General features: G+C 30.9%; 3 protein-coding genes across 9 annotated transcripts in view; 1 reads left to right on the top strand and 2 right to left on the bottom strand.

The window, feature by feature from the left end:
* LOC134854537 (uncharacterized) overlaps positions 1 to 3,489 on the bottom strand; it is a gene marked incomplete in the record, with an annotated part of 16,151 nt that extends 12,662 nt beyond the window's left edge. Inside the window, 1 exon segment of the mRNA XM_063870833.1 lies at positions 2,612 to 3,489. Coding sequence (XP_063726903.1) covers positions 2,612 to 2,920 — 309 coding nt within the window.
* The window catches only part of LOC134854214 (protein O-glucosyltransferase 3-like), a 72,481-nt gene extending 66,687 nt beyond the window's left edge, over positions 1 to 5,794 (top strand). For both annotated transcript variants that reach the window (XM_063870381.1, XM_063870380.1), the window contains one exon: positions 5,123 to 5,794. In XM_063870381.1, the coding sequence (XP_063726451.1) occupies positions 5,123 to 5,134 (12 nt within the window). In that variant the 3' untranslated portion in view covers positions 5,135 to 5,794. The remainder of the gene's footprint in view (positions 1 to 5,122) is intronic.
* LOC134854597 (protein Hook homolog 3-like) overlaps positions 1 to 18,613 on the bottom strand; it is a 377,820-nt gene extending 359,207 nt beyond the window's left edge. For all 6 annotated transcript variants that reach the window (XM_063870925.1, XM_063870926.1, XM_063870927.1 and 3 more), the window contains exon 1: positions 18,604 to 18,613. The gene's annotated coding sequence lies outside the window, so the exon portion shown is untranslated. The remainder of the gene's footprint in view (positions 1 to 18,603) is intronic.
* Positions 18,614 to 18,926: the final 313 nt, after the last annotated feature.

The raw sequence follows: 18,926 nt of genomic DNA, 5'->3' as shown, positions 1-18,926 counted from the left end.
AAATGTTCAGCAGCTTTTCTAGGATAGTAAAAAAGGCGTAGCAACTCGCAGTAAAAGACACATCGCACAAATAGACAAACAACTCTTTCTTATTCTTTAATTGTCTAACAAAAAAATTAGGCTGAGCGGAAACTACTAATTTACGCGAATTATACCACTTGTGCCTAACGTCAGTGCAGCGGAACAAGCGGTTGCTACTTTCCAATGCAGCAATTTAAATTAATTTTCAAACTTCGCGACTTGTAGCTTTTCATATTTTTTGTGATTCGTCTATTTTTGCGAGTTATCTTTTGTTGCAAGCTGTCGCATTGTCCGTTAAAGAGTCTCTCGGAGCTCTCCTTAAACACCGAAAAAGTTGTTCACATTTTGATTGATTTGTGCATTTTTTGGTATAGTTTGACCAGAGTTTTTATTTTAGGCGCGCGCTCACTCTCTCTAAGTTAGTATACAACTACGCCAACAAAACTTTTGAATATAATTTAAGTGTTGGTTGGTTTCCACACTCTGCCCTCCCTTTTGCGCTATTTGAAAGTTTAAATTGACATAAAAAAAAACAGCTTAACATTACGAGGCCAAACTGTGCATGTTGTGATTTGTAAGCGAGTTCCGCAACGAGGACGCTTCCTTTGTTTTATTTGAACGTTCCCACAAAACTTTACCCAAATTCCAGAGACAAGTATTTAAACATGGTAAAATTTTGTCGGAACGTTCGTTTCTGGAGTTTGGGAACGAACAGACACAATATTGTGCGCATATCTAGTGCAGATTTTGGCCTCGTAATGAAGCATCGAAAAAGTTAAGTGAATTAAAATTTCCAAAATTTGTGGAATTTCGTGACTGGTGATTTTTCCTTCAAACATATTTAATTTTTCGAAGTAAGAATTTTTTGATCAGAATTTTGACAAAAATTGCGGAATTTTTTGATTGGTGTTTTTTCTTCAAACCTATTTTACTTTTTCACTAGGAAAACTTTCATAAATACAAGAAAATATTGATACTCAGGGCCGCAAGTTGAAAAAATATTATAGCCTTGACCAATTGTTGCAATTATTGCGAATTTTTGTTTGCAATCGTCACGAAAGTAACGGAATATTTGTGCTCGGGGGGGTATTTGTGCAATATTTGTGCAATCGTAACGAAAGTAACGGAATATTTGTGTTCGGGACTTTTAAACTAGACTTTTTTGACAATTTTTTTTATATCATTCAAAAGGTATTGTTGTCCTGAGCTTACATTTGAAAAGATGTTTTAGCTGTGATCTTTTTTCGTTAATTTATGGGGGTTTGAAGATGGTAATTTTGGCCAATTTGGGGACAATTAAAGCGCGATATATTTCGCACCTTTAACGCGTAAGCGGAGGTTTAATCAGTCTTAGAAATCGTTCAAAATTGGTTGAAGGCAGCTTGTTTGCCACAATCGACTTATTACTAGGAGCGAAACTTATCATTTTGTACTTTATATGGCGTGTGGGGGGATGATTTTCACAAAAAATCTCCTTTAAAATAAATTTTCATTTTAATTTTTATTGTTTTTTTTTACATTTAAATTTTTCATGTTATCACTGCCTCATAGACCTTAAAAGCCAATCGGAACATCCAGGGCTTCGCCCTGATACGAGCAGTCGTGTTAATATTTAATTTTAGGGCTAATTTGGCAACTATAATTGAAATTGGGATACTTAACGCTCAACTCTAATCGTCCAATAAAATTTTGAGCGGAAAAATAGGACAGAATATATCATTATTAGAACAAAATCAAATCTTTTGAAAGTAAATTGAGGCAAGCATTGCGAATGTGGAGATTAAAATAGGAAAACAAAATTCAAATTTTGTCACCTGTTTTTGAATTTTTATTCGGAATTTTTTTAAGCAAACGTTTTTTGATCAAATTATCCCATTTACTATGTCTATCGTAAGGCGTGCGTGCAGTAAGTGGATGTATAAGTAAAATACCATATCAATTTATCGGAATAGGAAACATTTAAAAGTAGTAGCAATTTCATATTTTGGTTAACTGAAACAACTAATTAAAATAATGAACGGAAACAAACAATTACTTAAAACTACGCTTAAACTAAAAGCATCAATGAATCAAATTGAAATACTTTCCCACTCTTTGACGGCAAATTTTTATTTTTTTAACTGTATAACTGTATAACAGCATTTTTGCGCATAATTCCTGGAAAATTTAGGGGTCAATTAATCATTAGCTTTGTTACTTTGAAAACTTTGTTCCTTTGAAAAAAAAACATTTTCGGTTTACTGCACACCTTTTTCACAGTTTTCGATTTTTTGATCGGGCAGTTTTTTTTCGGTTTACTGACCTTCCACCCTATCGAAAGCAGAGAGCGGAAATCCAAGATAATTGCGTGATAGCGATGTTCTATGTTGGAATGGTTTTCATGAAAATCGCTATCAATAGTTGGGTTTATTTTAAAGTTCTATTTTACAGAATAAGGCAGATAAGTTTTATTGTACATAGTACCAGAAACGAGTAAATGTTCATTACTTGACAAGTTTTTTAAAAACATTTTACGTCCTATATCAAAAGTAGAAGTTAGAACCTTGAACTGTTTTTTTTCTAGATGACATCAGAAATGTCAGCCATTTACCTTTCGTCCGATTTGCCTCCAAAACTGGCTCGGCTCACCCCAGCCCCACAAAGGCAAGCCCACGAGTCGACCGGAACTTCTTCTCAACCTGTTCTCAGCACCCTCCCTTGTTTCCGCCGCTTCTTCTCCTTCCGGTTTTTCAGCCGTGCCATATTTTTCGGCTAACCTATTTGCTAAATACTGGCCGGCGTAAAAATCCGGTGTCGAAATTGAGCTGGGAGAAGCTTGGACTTGTCGATTTCCGACGGAAAACCCAATTAGCGACAAAAATCCCAATTTAAATAGAAGATTCGAAATAAAACGAATCATTTTGTTGATTTGATCTTGTATTTATGGGATATTTTTGAAAAATCTAATTCTGGCGTTTTTTTTCAATGAGTAAGCGTGAAATTGGAATAATGGTTGGTTAAGCAATCTTGGTTGGTTCGGAATTGTCTCCGGAGTTATGACAAAAATAGGAGGATATTTGTCAAATTGTTCGGCTGAAGTTGAAGTTAATACAGGTAATGAGACGCTTTATATGACAATGAGCAAACTTAATGCGGTTAAGAAGTATTTACTCTTAATAATTTTTCACCCCTAATGTTAGGCTGATTAATTGAGGATATTACGTAAGTGGTTACGTGAGTTTTCTGAAAATCACTCAATTCAGTCACTAATTCACTCACAAATACTTTATCCTAATTTCGATCTTATTTTCTCAAAAAATGACTGCCCAAAAAGTTGTGAAAGAAAATTATGCGATATGAATATATTTTTGGTTATTTATACCAGTTGTTACAAAGAAACAATTATACCACAGCGCGTAGGTGTTTAATACCAGATAAGGCTATCCTAGCTATCGCATAACCTCTCATCAAAAATGAAACAAAGTCATTTTTAATTAATTGAACTCGTCAATTAATTACTTAAAACAATTCATCAATAAAACTTCCTTGTAAAAATGAAGTTCCATTGTCAAATTTTATGAAAATGGATTGATGAGCAGTTATGTGTCAGCAGATTGTCAAGCAAATACTTTTAAAGTGATCGCAACTTTTCTTGCAGTTATTGCAGCGAAAAAATAGTTTTATACGACACGGACTAAACAGTCTTTAAGATCTTTAAACAAGTTTTTTCAGGGCAAAACTATGATGATGTTCGACTGCTATTTTGAATTGCCACAGATAGACTTGAACCTGGCGAAAATTTCAGAATAATTTTTTCGAATTTATTATTTATTTAAATAATTTGCCCCTCGAAAAACTTTAGTCTCTAAACTCTAATTTTAGGCTCACATTGAAGAGACTTAAAATTTTTTTTTTGATATTTGGCCTCATGTACAAACAAACTGGCTCAAGTTTGCGCATAAGTTCTGATTGGTATAATTTTGAAAAGCACGTCACGAAATAAAGAGTTCAAATAGCTTGTGTTCCTAAATTAAGAGTTCTTAAGTTACTGTTTCTTTATATTTTTGTTGCTCGCTGCTAAAGAATATTAACTTTGCAGAAAAGTAAAACCGATGATTTGTTAAAGTTATTTAGTCCCAAAAAAATTTCAAAGAAAAAAGACACACTGAACATATGTGTACTCCAATTGAAAGCAACGACGCAAATAGTTGAAAATAACGATTTCTAAATTCCTCAGTTCTACAATTTTCTTCACGACGATTGGATTGGCAAATTGAATGATTAAATGTTTTAGCCATTCATAATGCCAATCATTTCGAAAATGTGAAAAACGTAAAATCGACTAACATGCAAATCGTGCTTTTCTGCTGTAAGTGAACTTCCCTTCAAATGAAATACACATGTTTTCAGTGTAATTTTTTCCTTCGGACACTTTTCAGAGTTTTTTTTAGTTCAAATATTTTAAATCAGAATTGATTTTTGTCAAGTTAAAATGTTTTCAAAGTCGGATAAAAATGATATGAAGAATACAAGTTCCCTGAGTCCTGCGTGATTTGTTTTTTCAAAATCACAGCATTCGAAAGTCATGAGCAAATTTGAATCCGCAGTATTATAGGAACTTAATTCTTCTGGAAAAATAAAACATTGATTTTAAATGTGTGGTAGAACTGTTTCACTTAAGTCTTGACCTTTGTTCAAAAAATAGTTTCAAACACTGGATATTGTTTTTAACGGTTCATTTTCACAGTTGGTTTTTTTTCTGAAAACGTATGTTCAACACGACCTAAAAAATTTTTTCTAAATAATTGACGAAGAAAATAGAGACAAGCGATTTATTTTTATCTACAGAAAATTGTTTTTTTTTAGCAGTTTAACAGTTTTTAGGACTATCTTATGCAGACAAAAACTAAATTTTTGGTCTATGAAAGTCAACACGGGAAATTAGAGTTGTTTTCTGTTAAAATGACAATGTTTAAAGAGGATGAAGTTCAACACAAATATTTTCCTAAAAGTTTTTTTAGCCTTTTTGTTTGACCGAGGAGATACAATATTCTAACCTACTTAATTTGCTCACCTGTGATTGCTAACCTGGGCTATTTTTATAAGTGTTTTTGTTCTTCAGATGGATCTCTGACAGTGAAGAGACGAAGCAGATGACTCATATTCCAGCGAAAGGATTTCAATTACTGAGACGCGTCTTATTTCATCCATTTGGAATCCGTATCCAATTCTACCAGAACAAAATCAAGTTGTCCATGAACTTTACTATCAAATTTTCTTGAAAGTAGAATCTTCAATACGTTTTGCTAAAATATTATATCAACACAAAATCATTTCTTCAATATTTTTTCAAAAAAGAAAAAAACGCGGGTCAAAAATTTTCCTTCATATTTTCTAGATACTTCAGGGATTTAACCCTCTGAACTCCCAAATGGTCCCCCTTTAGAACTATTTCAAGTGTTTTGCTGGCTGACACTAATTTTTTTCGAAAGGCGCCTTTGGCGTGAATATATACTACTTTTGGAGGGGGAGCGCGCACCTAAAACAGTTTTTTTTTGTCAAGACTCCCAAAAAGTGCTTCAAAACGTACTTTTTGGCCTATTTTTAAAAAGTTTTGGATGCAGCGCAAAACTGCGGCCAAAACAGGGCCTTTCTAAGAGCACTCGGAAAATCAATTTGGTCGACCCAAAAATGTTTTGAAAATCCAACCCCCTCGAGAAAACCCTAATCCGTCCCCTAAAAGTATGAACCAATTGAGTATTCACACAAAAAATGGAACTCATCAAACCAATTTCTCAAAAAATTGAGCTAAATCATCCAATTTCTTGTCAAAATGAGGACAAAAAAATGATCATTTTGTTTTTAATGAGGCCAATTAAAGTTTTGTTGTTTATTTTTTGATACTTTTGTTGAAAAGACTAAGGAAAAAATTGCTCCATTAAAAGCGTCTAATCATTAAAAGTTTTCCACCAAAGTTCTGCATTGAGCAACAATCACTCGTGATAGTTTCAATGCCAATTTGTGAAGTTATGAGAGGTGAGCACTCTCCTGGTAAAATAAACTACCCGCACCAAAATTTCTCGAATAAAAATAGGTAATATTGATAAAAAGGTTGTCATTACAATCGATTATGTGTAACCAATTTAGGTAACATTTTTTATTATAATAAAAAAAAATATAGACTGTTTTCATGAAGATTATATTGCATAATAATTCCATGAAAATCTATTTTTATTTTTTTTCGCCCTGAAATTGCCATGAAACCGCAATAAAATCTATTGCTTTTGCCTCAAAATTGCAATAAAATCTATTGTTTTTGCCATAAAACTGCCATAAAATCGAAACAAAAACGTTTGCTATCGCCATAAAATTGAAAAAAAAATCTAGGATCCAAAAAATTGATTATGTTTTAGAAAATGGGTTATATTGTACAAAAAACGGATTTTTCTCTACTTAAAAGCATGTTGCCAGATTAATGTTGCCATTATAATTGATTATGTGTAACCAATTTAAGCAACCTTTTCTACTATAATAAAAAGAAAAAAGACTATTTTCATGAAGATTATATTGCATGGGGGGGGTGGGTGGAAACTTCCATGTTTTAAGATAGGGAATAGAGTATCCGGTCTCCAAGCTATGTATTAAGATAGGGAATAGACTTCCTATGTATTAGGATAGGGAATAGGTTTTCCAATATTTTAAGATAGCAGGTTTCAGATGGTAAGATGGTAAGTTTCAGAAAAATTTTTCGCGCCCGAAATTTTCGTGCTCGATTTTGTCGATACTTGCGTTTCTTAGCTAGCTTCTACGGTTTAGATGATTTGATTATTGTTTTATAGGTTTGATTCAACGAGAAAACTGTCTAAAGCTATAGTGAAACCTAACGAAACTTCGAGAAAAAAAATTTGGTTTTTGTGTGGAAATGTCTACGTTTTTCGCAAAAATTTTGGCGCGCATTATCTAATTGTTAATTATTACTGGTTATTTACGGGTAGGTTGTAGAATAAAGCTTATGTATTTAGTTTTTTGGTACGTGGTAAGTCAAAGGTAAGAGTTTTTGGGCAAAAACCTGGAGTTTTTGTCACGACAATTGAAAACTTTTCATAAAAACTTTAAAACACTATAAGATTTGTTGTAATTCGATCTATTTTATTGAGTAATCTTATTTTCTATCTACCTGAAATTATGCCAAAACCTACTAAAACTTCGAAAAAAAGTCAAATTTTTGGAAAAAAATTAAAAAATTTCAAAGTTTTTGGAACAAATTTTAAATTTTTGGAAAAAAATGCAAAAATCTCAAAGTTTTGGCAAGTATTTTGTTGCTTTTGATCCATTTAAAAAATATATGAATATGTTTACAGTTTAAAATTAAGCTCAAATTGTATTTCAATTAGCATCATGTTGAGACACTGATTCAAAACTTTGCATAGAAATATAGATTTTTTCACAATTTTCTCTCAAAATAATGAAACACAAAAAAAATTAAACCTAATTTTAGCTGAAAAGCGGGTTATACAAGGCATTGAACACATAAAGCTCATATTGACAGAATCGATATTAATACTTCCGATTTCTCGGGAAAATAAGATAATTAGTAGTCATTTTCGAGAAAGTAAAAACTAATCAAATCTATCCAAAGTTTTCCATTCTTAACCTTTCATTCGTGTAATTAACTGAATTTTTGTTCAATTCAAGGAGAATTCACCTAAGAATCTCAATTCAATTGTACAATAAGAGCAATACTCATTTAAATTTCTAGATCAAACTCCATGATCCAGCTCCTCCTCAGTTTTTTCTCAAAGAATAACACAAACTTGTACAAAAGTTACCATTTTTGAAGCGTTTTTAACATTGTATCAGTTCCATGATAAAAATTCAACATTTTACTGCTAAAATTGACTAAAAAGTGGGTATATTTCTCTTAACAGTTTATTAGATTGTATGATATTCAACAAAATCTTCTTCAAAACTGATGAATATCTCTCTGTTGCTTCATGGTTTTCATGGTTTTCCGTAGAATTTTTCTTTGTCTCAATCTTATTCTTGCTTTCTGCTTACTGCATGTTTTCTCTCTTGAACTCACTTTGTAAGAAAATTTAGTCAGAACTGAGGAATTTAGGAGAAAATAGTATCAACTGAACGAACAATTTGTTGGCGGAGATAAAATTAGAACTGATAACGTCTGATTATTACCATCTAGTTTGTACATATTCTTCTTTAGGTTCCTTTTTTTAGCTGCTACAGCAAACTATTTCAGGAAAAACCCAATTTTTGAGACCATTGACTATCACTTTTCTTGCAAAAAAATTTGCAATCGCTTTTTGTTCTTGATTTTTGTCGAAAGTTTTCTTAAAAATGTCGACGTGAGAAAGCATCGGTACAATTTTAAGCATTTGAAAGCACATGTTTAATTTGGGGATATAAAGGTGTACTTTTACGTTGATTCTTTAGAATAAAAGAAGAGCAGGTCTATTGTTTATAATCTGCAAAACCTTCAGAAGTAGAAATACGCAAGGGAACTTAGTTCCATTTTTCTGCAACATTTATAACATCTAAAAGATTGTTCTCAAAAACATCAAATAAGTAAAGGAAATTAAGGTGCATATTGAAATAGTTGAATAATTCTGCAAAATTTATTGAGCAAAAACTCTATAATTCAACGTAATTTTCTAATTGAAAAAAATTGACGCTAAACAGAACTAAATTTTACTGTATGTCTAATTGAATTTTTTCTTGATAAAATGCATAGAACTAAGAGATCATATATCTGGCTCTGCTAAAGTATTAATTTGTTTAGATTTTTTCAGCAGGCTCCATATGATTCTCTCTAAACATCTTTCTACATCAAATTTTTTTGTCCAAAAGAATGCAATGTAGATCTCGAGAGCAAATTTTTGATTTATGCTTCATGTATCATCTTCCAAAATATGTTGGAGTTGGGTTTACTTCACGACAAATTATTTTCAAAAAATCTGAAGTTTCACATAAGTTAACCTAGTATGTCAAATGATAAAAAAATTTCCAAACATTACGTTTTTACTTGAATTTTTTCTCAAGATGTAATATATAAGCTAAAATGTATTTAGAAAAATCTCTAAACTCCTATTTGAATTAAATTAAGTTTCTATCTCAATTTGATTTTTTTTTCTCACTTTCTGCTTCATCTACTATCTTCCAACTTAATCAAATTTGAACAAAGTTTTATTTGAAAATTGAGTTTTAGAGGGGAAAAGGTATCAATTCAACAAACAATCATTAATCCGAAGCAGAATTAATACCAGGAACCCTTTTTAAAAAAACTTCAAATTGTTTTCTTGAACTGATAACTGTATGTGGCTGTTTCAACTCTGAATTTCTATTTTGAAGTAAATTTTTGGTTGAGAATGATGTATATTATTATCTTGAAATTTTCAAATGTTTGCAAAACATACAGTTTTCAGTTCAGTTATCATTTTCTTTTCTGAATCAAAAAAAAGCGAAAGAAAACCATAATTCTTATTACATCAATCCCCAATATCTGCTACGCACTACTCTATGATTACTTTTAGAAGCACTAAGCAAGGAAAACTTCGAAATGGTTAATAGCTAAAGACTTTCAATTAATCAATGTTTTATAAATATCCAGTTTTTTATAGTTTTTCAACAAATACCTAAGCACTCATTAGCGTATGTGATTCACTTTTACTACAAATTTATCGCAACAAAATCCCCGCAAGCGGGCAACCGATGGAGTTTTAACAGTGGATGAAAGATTTTCGGATCGATTTCCATTGAAAGTTTCAAGACATTTTGAATTCGGTTGTTGCTGGTTTTATCATCAACCAGCACCTTTGAATATGACAAAACAAGAATAATGATGAAAAAACGGTAAATTTTTTCAAATTTAGTGTATATTCTTTTCAGATTCAGTAAAAAATTCTTACTCAAAGTATTTTGTACTATGTTTTTTATTTAAAAAAAATCACTTTTACCTTCTCTTGGAGTGTGCTTTGACACTGCTGAGCACATGATTTAACATTATGTTGAAAATGCTTCTTCTTGATATGATTAGTAAGTTCCACGCTGCTGTTTGTATAAACGTTACAATTGGAACACTTTAAAACGCCACAGTGATTTCGATGTCCTGATGCGTGTAAGCGAGTGTATTCTCTGCCACATTCAAGACATGCAATTTATTCGTTTCTATCCAGTGACAGCTTCTCAATAAGTGGAAAAAGAAAAATTGGAGATTTAGAATGTTCCAAATTTTTAGAAAAGAAAAGTTGAATAGCCTCGAAAAATGAAAAAAATTGAATAAAAAAAGCAAATTTCTTAACTAATTGTTTTTAAGGAGAGAAAAAAGTCAGAATACATTTACGTTTCAGCCTAGCTGAAATAAAATTTATCCAATCTAACCATGGAGTTTTCGAAAGTTTTACTATCAACCAATCAGAATTGAGCATTAATTACAAGGCAATTTTTATCTTTTCTGATATCAACCAATCAGAATCGACTTTCAATGGTCATGGAATTTTCAATAAATTTTATGTCAGCCAATCAAAACTGAGTTCTACTTCTCATGGGTTTTTCAACAACTTTGATATCAAATAATCAGAATTGAATATATTTTTTTGGTAGCACTTTTTGTTGGATCAACTAATCAGAATCCAGCATTTTCTAAAAGTGAGCTATTTATTATTTAAAAAAAACTTAATCATTATTTGAAAAATGTCTAAAAAAACATTTGAGCTTCTTCCAGTTACTTTACAAGTAAAACAAAATTCCAATTGATTTTCTTATTGATGAAATAGATGTTGAATCTTACTTTTTACACATGTTTTTGAACGTTTATGTTGTCCAAATAGGGTTCTCCGACTAAGTAAAGGTCTCTTCGGAGAAACTTACTCAATCAAAAAGTTTACTTTGATCCACTTATTGCGTATCAAAGCTTCAAACTTACGACTGAATTACACCTCACAAGGAAAATTTTTTTGTTTATTCTCGAGAATTTGGAATTAATCAAAAAAGTCGTATGATAATATATCAAAATCCTTTTTATCCCCTACCCAATACCCAATTTTGTAAAAACTCGCCAGCAAAGTTCTTTATTCTTTCATTTCTTTAAAGATTTTTAAAATTCAAATTCCTGCTTGATTCGGTTTGGAATCAAATTTCTAGAGATTTTCTTCGAAAAATTCATCAACTTTAAGTTATCCTCCTTAATTTACATCAAAATCAAAGAACTTGACTATCTACTCAAAAATCAACATTTTTTCATTGATTACATACAAAAAATTCATATATCTTGATGAAAAATTTTGTAGATATGCTACTTGTTCGCTATTCTTTTGTTACTTATATCAGCAATATTTTTTTAATTTTAAGGCAAACAACTTTTGTTCATTTATTTTTGCAATTGCTTTTGCGTATAGTATTACTTATTTGGGAGATTCAAGCCCTTAATAAGTTCCTGTGGTTGGATACGACAACTAGATCAAAAATGAACATTTTTGTGATTGGAAACAACCATACCCAAAATTGAGCTTTGTTTCCGATTGGACACGACTTTTATTCAAAAATTCCATAACAGGAAGCTGAAATCTGATTGGACACGACTACAATCCAAATAAGGAAAATCAATTCTGATTGGTTAAACCCACACATTTGAGTTGAAGGTACCCCTAACTCCTAACTAAAAATCATTTCATTTTCAACTAAATTACCGTCAACTACCTCCTCTCTCAGCTCTAAATACCTTATTTTCAACTTATCTTCCGTCAGCTACCCCCTCTCTCAGCTCTTTCTTGTTTTTACTCTTTTACTCAATTTATTGCTCAAAATGATCCTCTCAGTGCAAAACAGCAGCCTAATGTACTCTGTAGAGTTTTCGCCTGACCTAGTAAGAATCCGAATGCGAAAAGTAGTCTCTGGAGTTTTTCTGGCACGAATGAACATCCCAATCCAAGTCTGGCATATGGTGGAAGTGATGCGAAGGAACTTCAACGAACATCATATGACACAAGTACCCATGACAGAGAATCAACTTGAAGAATTGCAAGTGATGGAAGAAGTTTCTGATCATGTGGGAATGAATTACCCCGAGATTCCTGACTCAAGATTTGTGGCTCAACCAGTCTACGACTTCCTCTTTTCTTTGGGAGGAGGCAGGATCAGCCGAAAACCCCATCACAAAAGATGAAGATGAGTGTTTCTCAGAAACAATGACACCTTCAGCTCTACAACCACCACTACAACCTCGTCCAGCTCTGCGTTCTATAGAGAACCTCAAGAGCTCTCGACAGCTCTTTGATTGAGTACTTTTTTGTAAAAAATTGTTGTTTGGCATTAACGTTTTTCTTCGTAATTAATTATTTTTCTTCAATTTCATTTTAATTATGAGAACAGATGAGAGGTTCACGGTAAATCATTGAAAACCAATTAGAACTTCCTTTAGTGCTCCGAACTCGCACACATGTTAAGAAATTTGATTATTTTTTGCACACGTATTCGAAAAACACTAGAAAAACTGTACACATGTGAAAAATACCTGATAGTTTTTGCATCTTGACAAAAAAAAACCCAAACACTTTTCACACTTTGTAGAAAAAATTAAATCACTTTTCGCATTTTGTCAAAAAAGTGAAACAGTATTCGCATCTTGTTAAAAAAGATGAAACACTTTTCACATCTTGTCAAAAAAGTTTAAATACTTTTTGCATTTTGTCGAAAAAATTGAAACACTTTTCGGATTTTGTCCAAGAAAGTGAAACACTTTTCGCATTTGTAGGAAAAAAGTGAAACACTTTTCGCATCTTGTCAAAAAAGTGGAACACTTTTTTTATTTGTAGGAAAAAAACTGAAACACTTTTCGCATTTTGTCAAAAAAATAAAAACATTTTTCGCATTTTGTTAAAAAATGGAAACAATTTTCGCATTTGTACAAAAACAATGAAAAATTTTTTGCATACGCCTGAAAAAATTGAAACACTTTTCCCATCTTGCTGATAAAATTGAAACATGTTTCGTATTCTGTTGAAAAAGAAACAAATTTTGCATTTTGTCGAAAAAAAAAATTAAACAATTTTCGCGATTTGTAGAAAAAGTTGAAACACTTTTAGCAGCTTCCCGAAATAAAGCATTACACTTGCTCAGTTAATTACTAATCTTTATGAAATTTTTATTCAAAATTTAATCCTTCAGAAAACTAATTTTTGCAAGTCTGTTGCACAGAAACAATAGAAAACCAAGGTATTAACATAGGGAATAGCGATGAAAATCATCAATATAGAAGTTTTCTAAGCAATAATTCAACATGATTTATACATTAAAATTTTGCGTTTTTTGCCTTATAGTTTAAAAAAAAAGTTAAAAATTTACATATTTTTTTGAAAAAAAACAGAAAAAACGTGCAATTTACCAAAAAAATCCTTAGAATTTTTTTTTGCATTTTGCAAAAACTCTAGAGACAATGTTTGGTACACGTAAAAAACTAATTTAAATTTATCTGTTAAAAACTGTTCAAGCTAGAAAAAAATTTATTTTGACAAGATTCTTTAAACAAATATTCAATTGTCATAAGAAAAATTATTTGAAAAAGCCAATCAGAGTGTCTGACATGATTCCTCTACAGAGCTAACTATTTTTGTATTAAAAAAGTAATTAAACCTAAAAAGATGACGTCATTACACTTTAACTTTTAAAGAACAGTAAAAGTTGTGGAATTTTTCCACCAGAAAAAGGACGTTATTATTCCTTAAACTCTAGAATCTTCTAATTTTTAGAATCTACAGATTAAATCCTTGTATTTTATAATAAGTCATCTCACATTAACTTCTAGATTTTTCTCAATCTTCTAAAATCTAGAAATAACCACTAAAATTGATCCAATCAGAGTTCCAGAACTAACTCTAAGGTGATTAGGTCAATGAAAAAAATTTGTGGATTTTTGTTATTTTGTTAGTTTTTTGCTAGTAAAAATTAAGATACACAACCAAGGAGGTTGTAAATAATAGGAATAGATTTTATTGAATTTCTTCCCTTTTGAAAAACCTTAGTCAACGAAAATTTCCTATTCTACAAACTTCTTCATAAACAATTAATTAAATCAACCAAGTGTTGCAAAATTTTTGAAGGAGTTCAGTTTTTTAATGATAAAATCAGAAAAATTAACAGCTGAAAAATATAGATTTCATTTCATTTGAAAATCTCCTGCAGTTCAGTTCATTTTATCAACATGAGAAGAATTTTTAGAAGAAACGGAAATATATCTCAAACTTTGGAACCAATCATAATAGAACGGGCGAGTTACTGCATCCAGTTTGAAATTAGTACCGAAACTGTCAGGATTCTCAAATTTAATAAAACCTCCCAAGCTAGTGAGCAAATTATCATAGATTTTTCAGAATGGAGAGAACTCGAGAGTAGAAGAGCTAGAGAACTCAGAAAAGAATTGGCTATGTCTAAGTCAACTTCGAGAAAAAAATACGGGTTTTCATATGATTCAAATGAAAAAATTTTTGATGAACTTAGGGATCTGTGATACGGAAATAATTTTCATTTGCTTACAAGTGAACAATTACTACAAATGACTATTTAGAAAAAAAAAATAGTTGAATTTGACATCTTCTACTGAGATCCGAAGAAGTGTTTCAGTCCCTTAAGAATTACCCAACAAGATTGGCGAAAAATTGAAACTATTCGTGATAGAAGGTACAAGAAAGAAAAATTGAAGGTTCAACAGGTCAACTTAGCTCTGCTTAGAAGAAAACATGGTGTGGCACATGAAGAAGAGAGTGACAAGGATTTTTTTACACATTTTTTCAAGTTTCCCATTTAATTGTATATTGTTTTTTATATAATTTTATAATGTGTTCCTGAACCAAAGTTTAGTTTTAAAGATTTATCATTGTAAACTTTTAGGAGCACATTTGAAGACAATTGATTATTTTATCACAAAGCTTACATAATCACTATGAACAGAACCATGACAATCAATAAAGCAATCAATAATCTTCAACAAATCAGATTCATATTTTGAGTTTTGAATTTTGTGCAGAAACGCTGAACCAAGAGTTTGCGGGGAAGCCAGTTTCTTGTTGGAACATAAAAAAAGTCTCTTGAATTTTTTCCGAATTAGTCGTTTCTTTGCAATACTAGGCATCTTTTCGGCTCATTTCTATCGTAACTTATGTTGAACTGCTCGACTAAGCTGATTGATCTTTTCTTCGCTCGACGTAACAATACTTGAATAGAATCTGTGTTCGAACAAAGTGTAAAGACAGTCAATTTCTTGATATATGTATACATATTTATCTAATCTCTGAAAAATTTGGCTAAGAGATATTCCTATTAAAACCAAATGGAGCTTACAATTTTACAAAGAAAATAAAGAGTTGTGTGTAGAGACACAATAATCATGTGTTACTATGTATTTTTCGTAAAAATCACTGGAAACGGAAATAAATACCAATTTTTTACAATAATCTGAACAAAAGCTGGTAAGAGATTGGCACATAGCAGCAGCCATTAGGAAGAAAGATTTTTGCTGAGAATTGTGGCTTTATATAGGAGAAGTAACGCCTACGCGATTTCGGTATATGGAAATTCCATGCAAAACATTTCATATTTGGTATTACTTCCATATATGGAAATCCCGATGAGTCGTATTTTTTAAATCCATTTTCTTTTAATCTCAAAATCATTTCTTTCATTTCTTCTCATCTGATTAATTTTTTCTTCAGAAATTAACTCTAGAAAAGGCACTATTCCCAGTTATATTGCATTCTCAAAAAATCAAACAAAAATTGGGAGATTTGTTTAGTTCCAAAAATCCTACAATGGGAAATTTTATTTTGAGCCCTGCTTTCAACTATTAAAAATTAACGATTTGGGACAATTTGAGAAGTCCCAACAAGTCACTTTTAGTGAAAAAGAAGGTGAAGCATCATCGGCAATCCGGAATTCTGTTATTCACGATGCTGAAAACCTTGGACTCGTTCCTATATATGAAGCCAAATCTGGCAAAGAATCAACTATGGATCAGGAGCTGGATATCTGTAATAGTGTATATGAAATAGCAACATACAACTTGAGGAGGGTATGTGTCACAATCAAGAAGTACAGTGTGAACAAGCCACCCTACATTCAGATTCGACTCTTCACTGCAAAAGAGAATGAAGCAATGAAACAAGTTGCCTATGTCAACTATACTTTGAACGAATTCAAAGAACTGTTCCAAATTTTGGGAGATTTTATGATTATTGATAATTGTTACCCTCAGTAATGCTTTGTGATGTTTTGTATGTTTGTTAATTGAAACATTGTTGGTTCAAAACTATCTTTTTTCACTGAAGGGCAAGTTTAGAGATGGGATATGTGAGGAAAAGTCAGATGAAACATAAGATTTAATCAAAATTGACATAAAACACTATCCAATTTTCGATAAATTTTCCAGTATTTGTTTAAAAAATTACAGAAAAATTTATTTACTTACTGCTTTTTATCAAAAAATAAGTAAAATTTGTCTTATTCGAACAAACTTACAAACAATATGAATAGTTAGTTGTAACATTATCATTATTTTTCGACTAACTGAATTTCATTGGTTGTTTTCAATTGCCTTAAGTTGAGGTTTTGATTGGCTACATGAATTTACTCAAAACTAATCAGTCTCCAAAAAAGGGGAAAACATTTTAAGTTGATTACAAAATAAGTAAAAATGGTACAACAATTCGAGTTTTTTCAAGTTTCTTTGTTAACTTCAGTGAAAAATATGTTTCTATCAAAAGCGTTTTCAATGTCTGAAATCAACATTTATGAGATTTTAAGATTGAACTACCACAAAAAAACTCCAAGAGTGGTGGACAGAAGACGTTGATGGACATTGTATTAGTTTCAACTTGTATAAAATCACAGAAAGTTCAATAGTTTTGTTAAAAAGATGGAGAGGAGATTTCAGAAAAGAAGAGTACTGCCAAAAACTTTCAAAAAGGTTTTTATTTAGAATATTCAACTCAGATTGAGTGATCTATTAGTAAAAAACAAAACAATGGAAGAGCCTATGAAACAAAAATTGAAGACAAGGAACATTATTTTGATTACTGTTTTGAATTTGATACAAATGCAAAATCTAGATTTGTTAGATTATTTTTTAATCGACTATTCAAACTTAAAAAACTTCCGTTTGTTTATATTACAATATACTAGAAAGAAAACAATAAAAATTGATATTTTGGTAATTTCTCTTTTCACTGGTTAGAAATAGAACAAATTGAAAAAATTTTGATTGAAATTTCAAAGTTTGGATTGAGCATCGGAAAAACAATATAGAACAGACAAGAAAGCTCATTTATCTCTTTTTAGTGTCAATTATATATGTTTTATGTAAGAAAAATTAATTTAATTGAGTGATTAAGAAGTTTCATGAAAATAGTTTGGTTCTGATCTACAAAGTATTTTAAAATCTGTGAATACTTCATTCTGATTGGTTATTACCACAAATACTACCTGTGAAGAAATCTTTGATATCTACAAATGATAACAAAATTGTTAGAAAATCCATGAGAAGTAGAACTTAGTTTTGATTGGCTGACATAAAATTTATTGAAAATTCCATGACCATTGAAAGTCGATTCTGATTGGTTGATATCAGAAAAGATAAAAATTGCCTTTTAATTAATGCTCGATACTGATTGGTTGATAGCAAAACTTTTGAAAACTCCATGGTTAGACTGGATAAATTTTATTCCAGCTAGGCTAAATAATAAATAAATTCTGTTTTTTTTTCACGTTAAAAACAATTAGTTAAGAAATTTGCTTTTTTATTCAATTTTATTCATTTTTTGTGGCTGCTCAACTTTTGTTTCCTAAGAAATTTAACAGTTTAAATCTCCCATTTTTTTTCTCCTTATTGAGATGCTGTCACTGAATAGAAACAAAGGAATTGCATGTCTTGAATGTGGCAGAGAAAACACTCGCTTACACGCATCAAGACATCGAAAACACTGAGGCGTTTTAAAGTGTTCCAATTGTAACATTTACACATATAGCAGCGAGGATATTACTAATCATATCATGAAGAAACATTGTCAACGTAATGTTGAATCATGTGCTCAGCAGTCTCAAAACACAATCCAAGGGAAGGTAAATTTGATATATTTTCAATAAAAACATAGTAGAATTACTTTGAATAATAGTTTTTTTTACTGAATCTGAAAACACTATACACTAAATTTGAAAAATTTTTTGTAAAAAATTTACCGTTTTTTCATCATTATTCTTGTTTTGTCATATTCAAAGATGTTCTGATTGATGATCAAACCAGCAACAACCGAGTTCCAATTGTTTTGAAACTTTTTAATGGAAATCGATCCGAAAATCTTTCATCTACTGTAAAAACTCCATCGGTTACCAGCTTGCGGGGATTTATTTGTGATAATTTTGTAATAAAAGTGAGTCACATACGCTAATCAGTGCTTAGGTATTTGTTGAAATACTATAAAAAACTGGATATTCATAAAACATTGATTAATTGAAAGTCTTTACCTATTAACCATTTTAAAGTTTTCCTTGCTTAGTGCTTCTAAAAGTAATCATAGAGTAGTGCGTAGCAGATATTGGGGATTGATTTAATAAGAATTATGATTTTCTTTCGCTTTTTTTATTCAGAAAAGAAAATGATAACTGAACTGGAAACTGCATGTTTTGCAAACATTTGAAAATTTCAAGATAATAAGATACATCATTCTCAACCAAAAATTTAGTTCAAAATAGAAATTCAGAGTTGAAACAGCCACATACAGTTATCAGTTCAAGAAAACAATTTGAAGTTTTTTTTAAAAAGGTTCCTGGTATTAATTCTGCTTCGGATTAATGATTATTTGTTGAAATGATACCTTTTCTCCTCTAAAACTCAATTTTCAAAAAAAAATTTGTTCGAATTTGATTAA

This window comes from Symsagittifera roscoffensis, chromosome 9, assembly GCF_963678635.1.
Source record: "Symsagittifera roscoffensis chromosome 9, txSymRosc1.1, whole genome shotgun sequence".
Lineage (NCBI taxonomy): Eukaryota > Metazoa > Xenacoelomorpha > Acoela > Convolutidae > Symsagittifera > Symsagittifera roscoffensis.
The sequence above is the reverse complement of the archived record's forward strand: the minus strand, read 5'-3'. Positions and strand labels throughout refer to the sequence as shown.